A 9,957-nucleotide genomic window follows, 5' to 3' on the forward strand; every position below is an offset into this window, starting at 1 on the left:
ATGCTTAGTGGTTTAATCTCTTTGGAGGTTCATTACCAAGGCGTTACATCTCTCTCAAGCTAAGCACAACCTCTTGTTTGTCACTTCTCTTTATCACCAGTGCATTTACTTCTAAGGGACTAACTTTCTAGTTAGACCCCTGGAAATCACCAAGGAAAGTGTCATTATAGCTTGTTATCAAGTTTGGATTTAGAGTTATTATCGCTCATTATGGGTTTGGTTAGTCATTATCGCTCTCTTTTAGTTTGACTAATCATTATCGCTCATTTTGGGTTTGACTTAGAATTCATTATCACTTGTAAATGAGTTTGACTCTTCCTTTGTAATTTTCCCCCTATAGAAAAGGGCTTCAAAGGCTCATTTCTAGGGTTAAGTCAATGCTTGATCCTCTTTATTACTTTTGGACTTAGTGGACGTAATTATCACTTTCGGACAAAAGGAATAAAAGATAAGAAATGGAAAGGCAGTGTAAAAGAGGCTAATAAAATTGGTGTAAATGAGGTAAAAAAAAAAAGGGAATAAAATTGCGTTGGGTTCAATCAGACGTTATATTGAACCTGTTGCGTCTTGACTCATTGCATACTCTTTCGTGATGTTTAATGATTCAAGAAGCAATGTCCATCCCTTCCCTTGAGATAACTCCATGATACAGAGGAGATGTTGTTGGTCTTTCATTTCCTTTTATTGAGCTTTTTGTCCTATCAGTTCTAAAATCATCACAAAACAAATGTGCGAATATTGATGATTTGTGAACCGACTCTACTCCTTCCTTGATCATCTTCATGAGAGGAAAGGGTAGAGAGGATAAACATCTCCTGGAAACACTCTGTTTTTGCTCTGTTTTAATTATGTGGCAACAGGGCAGTTCCCAAATACAGTGGCTGGCCGGTCACTAGTCTGTACGGCCGACCACTTTCCAAGGCCGATTAGCCATCATTTTGTACAAGCAGTGGTATTTTTGTAGCAGAACAGAGCAGAAGCTAAGGCAAAAGAAGAATTATTTTCTGACTACAAACATAATAGAATCTAGCAACAAACAGATAGGTTTCCAGGAGGATGTTCTCGATTACATGTATACGGGTTCCCGCTTCTCGTTCAAGTCCTTTAAATTAGCTTTAATAATTAGTATGTTGTAAATTAATTCATTGATTTCATTCGGACTTGTAATAGTTAGTTAATGTAGTTAATTCATTAATTTGGTGTTGTAATATTTAGCTTAATTAGGACATTTCATTCGGACCCTTTTGTGCGAGGGCTAATTTGTAACGCTTGTAATATTTTGTATGTCTTCCAACCCCCATTTCTTTCTCCCTTTTATTTACTTGCTTACTATGGTTGCATATAGTATCATATTTTCATTTCATATCATTACGATGACTCCTATCCATTTTTGCATGCATTAGGTTTGGTTCATCATTTTAACGTTATTGTCATTTCCTACTTAGTTGAATACGTGCGCTATCACATGCTTTGACTTGAGCCATATGTAATGTTAATAAATCGAACCTAGTAGTTGCATTTTTCATGTGTTGTATTAGTCACTTGCATATTAGCGCATGCATTTTTCTAACAATTTTTTTCTATTTTGGCTTGCCTCGGTTGAGTACTAGGTGAGCATTTTTTGCTTTAATATATTGCATGTATGTTTGTGTTGCCATATCAAGCATATTTACCATGAGGCTAAGTGCTTATTTGATATACCTCTTTGAATGCTAGTGGATGAAAGCTAATTTGCTTAAATTGGGATGATTTGATTAATGTACATACGAGCTTACTTTTTAAAGTAGCATGTATTCAAAACTCTTTTCAAACAAACATGAAATAAAAGCATTCCAAAGTAGGTGAAATAGCCTATATTTATGTGCCTCACATAGTAAATTGGCATAATAATCGAAACAAGAGCATATAATGTATCTAAAAATCACATCATGATTAGTAGAGGCCGGTCTTTGATCAGGTGAGCAGGGTGCTTAATTCATGACCTTCTCCTCTTATACATAAGTTCCCAAGCCGAGACACTTTGGTTATGACGGACAAGTGGCCTTTGGTACAAGTCATGGGTTTCCTAAATTTTTCAAAAATAATTTAGTTGGCGACTTTGAAATCTAGCAATGCAGTCCATTTTTGGCATCTCTGATGATAATGGATTTTCTAAAGATTTGCCAGATTTGGACTCTCATTTGTTTAATCAATTTCAAATTGCACTTGTGAAACCAGATTTAGAATCAATAGAGTATATGTTCCTTGATGAGGAGATTCTGTAGGTAGAAGAGCAGGTGTCGACAACATACTTTGATGGAGCTGCTAACCAATACGGTTATGGGATAGGCGTGTTGCTACTAGCACCCGGTGATTCTCATATACCCTTAGCCTTCAAACTCTGGTTTAAAGTGTCCAACAATGAAACAGAATATGAGGCGTGTATTGCTGGATTGGATACTGCCCATGAACTAAGGGCCATAAGGTTGAACGTCATTGGAGACTCAAATCTAGTTGTTTCTCAAGCCAACGGAGACTAGAAGGTCAAAGAAGAGAAAATGAAAGGTTATCATCAGACCCTGGTGTGGACGCGCCCTCGGGCTTTATGCTTTTCCATAGTTCAGACTCAAATGTCATGGTTCTTAATCTGATCCCACAATGTGCGATGTGAGATTGATAAATCACCAAAGAGTCCAAATCTTGCAAATCATTTTGGAAAACAAGTTTTTAAGAAAGAAGTCTCAAACATGGACTGCTTTGCCAGATACAGAGTCGCCACCTAAATATTTTATTTTGGAGGAATTTAGGAAACCCTGACTCGTGCCTAAGGCCATGTGTCCGTCATCACCAAAGTTGCCTCGGCTCGGGAACTTGGGTACGATTGGGGAAGGTCAGCTATGAGCACCCCCGCTCGCCCGATCCGAAGATTGGCCTGTACTAAACATGATATTTTGTTTTGAAAACATATGTGTTCTTATTCCGATTAATTAGCTAGAATTTACTATGTGATGCGCACAACACACAAGTATAGACTAGATCGCCTAATTTGGAACAAAGCATCGCATATCCGTTTGTTTAGAAAATGGTTTGAGGTTTGCTACTCGCGAGTACGCTAAAACACGGATTTCCACGAATTGTTCCAATTCAAGCAATCCAACCTTCACCCATAGGCATTCAGGCAGTTATATCACATAAGCAATTAGCCTTATGGCAAGCATGCTGTCATGTTAACACTTACACATATGTAAGATGCTAAAACATAAACACTCACAGTGTACTCCGTGCCAAAACAAGAACATGTTAGTAATAAAATGTATGATCCAAGTCCATGTTAAGATGGCTAATGTGACACATACGAAAATGCAATTAGAATAGGCTCAGCTAATCTAAAATGGCATGTGAGATGCGACAATTCGACACCTGTATTCAACTTGGAACTTGAAATACTATGCAGTTAGTATGATGCGCTGAGCCCGGTGCATGCAATACAAGTCAATGCAAACATGCATAGCATAAGGTATGCTAAATCAAATATGCCCTAAAACTAACCATCATAAGCTGTTAAATAAAAGGGAGAAAGAAGTGGGGGTTGGAAGACATGCATCACACACATGCACGCTTATTACACAATTGCGCCCCCTCGAGGGAGGGACCGAAAGAATAATACAAATTAATTAACTAACAAGCTAATTAAATATTACACAATACTTAATTAATTAAATGAATTAATTAGGCTAAGAAAGCAGTAAAGAGGCCTCGGGAAGAGGGATGAATGCATGCACGCTCGGCTTCGCTCGGAAATCCATCGTCATACTCATTCTGCCTCTGTTTACACTGATTTGTACTTCTAAAAACTTCACAAATCCCAAGGAAGCTTCAAAATCACTCCCTGAGCACTGTGGGATGTCACCAACCAAGAGGTGAGGCCACCGGCCATGGGGAACTGGTCATCGACCGTTTGTGGTAATATCGGCTAACAATTAATGGCCGTCTGGCATTGAAGATGGTCGACCGGCCATATCTTCTTGCAGAATCCTGTTTTGCTGCAGCAGAGGGCAAACAGAGCATGGCAATGCATTTTTGAAGCAATTTCTGCACCACCACCCTCCTCAACATGTTTGAGGCTCAGAGGAGTATGGTTCTCGACCCTCAGGCCATCAATCACGCATTTCAATGCATGATGGCCCAAGGTGCCAAGTGTGCAAATCAATATGAAATGAAATGCACATAACACATTAGGGGCCCCAACCTCTATCACGATTGATCAAGAGGCAAGGGATGCATGCTCGATGCTATGCAACCTAAACATGCGAGCATACTAGTGCAAAATGAGCATACAAGCAACAATGTTACACAAGGCAATTAGCATATAACAATATGCAAAGACAAGTATGCAAACAAGCATGTGACTTCATTCAATCATGTGACAACATGCGGGAATGGTCTTACACCGAGATGGACAGCTCTCTAATAGGTCCAAAATAGTGGCCAAAATGCTAAGGGATAAGGGACAAAACCACATACAAACATGCATGCTAATGCTCCAATACTTAAGCATGAAAGGGCAACTTTTAAGAGCACTTAAAAGGAAAGGAAAGCATGCAAATGTGACAACATTACATGCCCTGAAATGAAGCTAGGAGTGATGCCAAATCACATAAACAAGTCAAGCATGGCATGCTCAAGGCCGAAACCTACGACTAGTCGAGGGACTTGAACCAAAACTACACAAAACAAAGAGTATATGGCAAGTATGACCCAAAAAAGTCCTAAATCAAGCTAAAGTGAGCCTAATGCGTGCAATGACCAAAGCCAAAACAAGCTAAAACGAAGGGGCAAAATCATGAGGCATGCAAGGCCATCAAAGAGGTGTTACACTACACCAAATACAACCAAACATAGCATGATTTAAGCAACCCAAAGCAGAGTTAGGACATGTCAAAATGAGCCCAAAAACCCACCTAGATGGCATCCCAATGACCTAAGCATGATGGCATACACAATGACACATTCATGAGGCATAAAACACAAACTCTTTAAGACATTAAAGGAGTGATAAGTGTAAGTTTATAAGCATGAAATATGGACTGAAATAACATTCTAAGTGATGCCAAACCACTGAGATGATCCACATAGAGCATGCTAGCAACTTGGACACTCAAAGCTAACAAGCTAGATTGCATGGTGGCTATACAAAACAATGCAAGCATAACCAAAACAATGAAAAAAAGAGCTTAAGCATGCTACAACAAGGCTAAAAGCTTCATGGAGTTGAGCCAAAATCATGCTAAAAACACATGTTACAACATGATACATGTTAAGGCCAAATCACGGGATTAAAAGACAAGTGTATGAAGCATACATGGCATGTCTAAACCAACTCAAAATAGAGGTGTATCATGACAAAATAAAGCCTAATACATGCTGAAATGGAGCTAAAACAAACTAAACACACATGCCACCACATAAGCTATTTATGCAAGCATTAAAGACAACAAGGAGAGGGGATACCCTCTCCTATTTAGGACCTCAAAACCACCTCTCCAACACTGAAAATCCTCTGGATTTCAGTGGTAGAGAGGTCATGCAAAGACCAAAACAATGGCCAAAAGGTATGGCCTAAAGCAAGGCCTAACAAGGCCTTGGAGGGGGGAGACGACCCCAAACCTCAAAGTGACCTTAAACAAAGTTCTAAAACACACAAAATCAGAACTTTTATCAGTTATAGTCGAAGCTTAAAACAATAAGTAAGATAGGCTAAAAGCTTGTGCAAAAATGGGAAATAAAGAAGGTAGGTTCTCACCTTTGAAGAACCTCTTCAAGAACACCACTCCAGCACCTTCCTTGGATCAAAACTAGCCCAAGAACCCTAACAACAACTCCTTAGAGCCTTAAAAACCCAAGGATGGTGTAACACTAGGTGTCTTAGTGCAAAACTAATAACAAACACCCCTTTAGGGCACAAAATATAGTCAAACAAGGGAGTATAGATGCAAAACTATATCTAAGCTCTCTAACCTAATTTTTCTGAACCCTAGAGGAGGGAGGAGGAGCTCCCTCTTTATAGAGGCTCAAATCCTCAAGCTTCCATGAGAAGCTAAATAAGAGGCAAATCCCTCCGTACACGTGTATGGAGGGGGTGTAATGTGGATGCCAGCTGTGACAGCTGGCATAAAATATCTGCCAAAAGCAGATGGAAAGGGGTCGGCCGGAAAATATGGTCGATGGACCAACAAAACTGGCCGGCCGACCAAAAACATTGCCGACCGACCAAAATCTTTGGCCGGTAGCAATAAAACAAGGCCGGTGGCCTCAAGCCAAGACCGGTGAGGTGTGGGGATGGCCAACAAGCCATTCCCTACCCTCAGAAGCAAAAACACAAGTGTTTGGTGCGCAACCAAGCACAAAACAAACAAGTCGAGAGGTCTTGAGGCAAGGCGCGTGACCGAAACCTCCGAAAACTCAAGACGAACACGAACATGGATGATCATCGAGTGTTCAAACGATGACGTCCAAGTCTTGAAGACGGTCAAAAATGGGGTGTCTACACCTGGGCATTCTGATTTTGAGGTTTGAAAAACTGACATTCACACATCTGCTAAAAGAGAACAACCAGTTTGCTGATGCACTGGTAACTCTATCCTCCATGGTAGACATACCGCTTGAGGTGAAGATGGGTCCGATGATCATTGAACAGAAGTATGCGCCTGCTTATGAGACAATAGCCGCAATAGATGAAGTTCAAGACAAGAACACCTGGTATTACGATATTTGGAATTTTCTAGATAAGGACACTTTTCCACCAGGGGCAAATGCCAAGGATAAATGGGGAATACGGTGTCTGGCCATTCAGTTCATCATATGCAGGAATAAATTGTACAGGAGAGGCGATTTGGGAATGTACAAGCTCTGCGTTGAAGAAGAAGAGAGAAGCGTCTCATGGAGGCCATTCACGGAGGAGAGTGTGGAGTACACATGAATGGTGTGATGCTGGCTAAGAAGATCCTCAAGCAGGGCTATTATTGGTCAACCATAGAGGTGGATTAGATTAACATTGTTCGGCGATGTCACAAATGTCAAATCCATGCCTTTTGCAAGAATGTCAAGAACATACTGTGAAAGATGGTTGAAACCTATAAAGATTGGCCAGATAAACTTCCTTTTGCACTCTGGGGATATAGAACGTCAATTCAAATATCTACAGGGGCAACCCCCTACTCTCTAGTATATAGGATGGAAGTTGTTTTGTCGATTGAGATCGAAATACGAACACTGAGAATTATGGCCGAATGTCAAATAACAGAGGCAAATTGGGAGCAGAACATATTTGAAAAATTGATGTTATCTAACAAGAGGAGATTGAAGGTGTTATATCATATCCAAGGATATCAACGCAGAATTGCCAAGGCTTTCAACAAGAAATTCAAATCCAGAAACCTCAAAGAAGGAGACATGGTGCTCAAAGACAACCGAGCTCCCATCCATGACCCTAGGGGCAAGTTCAGACCCAATTAGATAGGTTCTTACATTATCAAATCTATCTGGTCTGGGGAAAGCAATCATTCTCATGGATTTAGATGGCTTGGAGTTCTCGCAACCGATTAACATGGACAAGTTGAAGAAATACTATCCCTAAGAGGCTCGCTAGGTCGAAAACCCCAAAGGACGACCTAGGCAAAAGTTAGAGCATGAAAAATTAGAAATACAGAAAAATGGAGCTCGCAAGGTTGAAAACCCAAAGGGCGACTTTGGCAAAAGTTATAATGCAAAAGGAGAAAGTAAATACTCGAGTGAACCTGAACCGAACAACGTAAGGCCTGATTCCCATCTTCGAGATACGTAAGCAACTTCATCCCGAAGTTCACCGTAACCATTTCCAACTCAACTGTTTGTCCATTTGTTTGATCGGTTCCTCTTTTTCCATCATCTGTTAACTTGGTTGTGTTACCTCCATTTTGCAGAAGGACCAGTTGCAACACAGAGTAGTGATGGTGAATGTAGTTGTGGGTAGTTATGATCTGTTAATTCGGGGTTGTACATCTTAAGGATTGATTCCCTGTGTGTCAAGTAATGACTGTTTCTGAAAATTGTTTTGAAAAGTTTTAATGAAGTTGGTTTTCTCAAAATTTTACCTTTTACACCATGGACCATTATTTGGACCAAAACGAAAAAATTTCAATGCTCACAACTTTAATTACATGATTTCAACACAAGTACATTCTACAACTCTCCTATTAAATCAAAGTTTCTTTTATTTCATAAAAACATGAAAAGAAAAGTCAAAGCAATAAACTAGGGGCAAAGATGAGTCAGGTGACTATCCTCTACCTCCTGTTCGCGCTATCGGAAGTCTTTGCAGCCAAGGATGGCCTAACATGTGTCTCGTCCTTGAGCTAAGCCAAGCACTCACTGGAAAGGACGTTATTAAAGCTAACAGTAGAGGCCAGAAGCTCTCTCATCCTCCAAGCAGCGAGATATTGAGCCAGGTGTGAAGCACAAACTGGAAATAGAGCAGCGTGTTCCACCCCCTCATCTGGGCAGGTCTGATCACATCCAAACTGACATTTGAACTGGAATGGGAAGTAGAAGATACAGTGTGTAAAGCCGATCGGCTGTATACCCAGTTGGTGAGACATGTTGTAACTCATCTCAGTCAAATTTAGCCAGGGGCAACGCCAAGCAATGTCAGTTGCAGATCTGCTACACATCTAGTCACACCATAATCCCTCTATGGGAAAGTCCACTAATCGTGAGCAAAAAAAGTAGGATTTGGCTGAATACTCGGGGCAAGGGTCCACGACCTTCAGCTTATCCATCAACCATACTTGGGAAGGGATGAAAAATAAGAGAGATTAAAGAATAGAGAGATGTACGTTAAGAGAAAAAGTAAGGAAAGGGTTTTGAGAGAAAATACAAAGTGGGTGCCAAGTGATGTGAGAAATCATAAGTAAGAGTGGGTGGGAAACAATACCTAAAGAAGGAGTGGACTCCCCGCAAATCGAGAAGTCTCCCATCGATGGAAGGCATCTAAACCCATCAATATCTCGGCTAATGCCAAACCTATGTAGCTCTTACCCTCCTTCAGGCATTAAGCCACTTCAATCAACCTAATGCAAGCTTCGTTGTAACTAGGGACAAGTAGGAAGTGTGCAATTAAACATAAGCATAGGGCATGTTGACGATTACCTCGCCAAAGAAGGTCACCACTGTCTCCAATTTTGGAAAACCGATGAATCAAGCTAGGTATATCTAACTCCCTATCATGAGCCAAGGACCGAACCTTGTCTAAAGTATGCCCACACATCTGTGCAAGAGCTTGTGCATGGAGAAAATGGGGTTGAGGCATAATCTCCTCATCACGTCGAGACTCCATTAATGCTTGAAATTCTTCGAGAGTAGGATACATCTCTTGTGCTCTGAAGTGAAACACATGAATGAGTAGATCCTAACATCGGGTAGCAGCATGAAGGAACGGAAAACAAAGCGGTGTACGACTCAATGAAAAAATAGCATTTATGCCAAAACTTTGAAAATTTACCTTTTCAATGCCATCCAAAATGGTTATCTAATCCTTGAGCCTTTCGGCAAGAAATATCTCCATTATCAAAGAAAACTATAGAAAAGATAGTGTTTTGTTGAAGGAAAGAGAAAGAGAAGACCTTGGCCGGCCGGCCACCTTTCTCAACCAGCCGTCTATTCCATTAGCTGACCAACAAAGTATGCTGGCCATGCAGCTGGGCAGCAGTGTTATGATTGGCCCTTTTGGCTGATCGACCAAGGGTGCTAGCCATGCAACTGGGCAGCAGTGTTATGATTGGCCCTTTTTGCTTTTTAGTCTTGTTTTGAGTCTTTTGTTTCTGGCAAGTGCAAATAGGTGTGTTTAGGTTGTTTTTTTCTTTGTTTTTCCTTTATAGAGTTATATTTTGTATTTTGGTCAATTAAAGGCTCATTATCTGGTTACGAGCATCATTCAAATAC

General features: G+C 40.6%; 1 protein-coding gene across 1 annotated transcript; it reads left to right on the top strand.

Moving 5' to 3' along the window:
- The first annotated feature begins 6,514 nt into the window (after positions 1–6,514).
- On the top strand, positions 6,515–8,024 carry LOC145816749 (uncharacterized). Its single transcript, XM_082912696.1, has 2 exons — positions 6,515–6,913; positions 7,941–8,024. The coding sequence occupies exons 1-2, from the start codon at positions 6,515–6,517 to the stop codon at positions 8,022–8,024; spliced, it is 483 nt and encodes a 160-aa protein (XP_082768822.1).
- The last annotated feature ends 1,933 nt before the right edge of the window (positions 8,025–9,957 follow it).

Source organism: Camellia sinensis, unplaced genomic scaffold, assembly GCF_055761805.1.
Source record: "Camellia sinensis isolate YWXY unplaced genomic scaffold, ASM5576180v1 Unanchor4, whole genome shotgun sequence".
Lineage (NCBI taxonomy): Eukaryota > Viridiplantae > Streptophyta > Magnoliopsida > Ericales > Theaceae > Camellia > Camellia sinensis.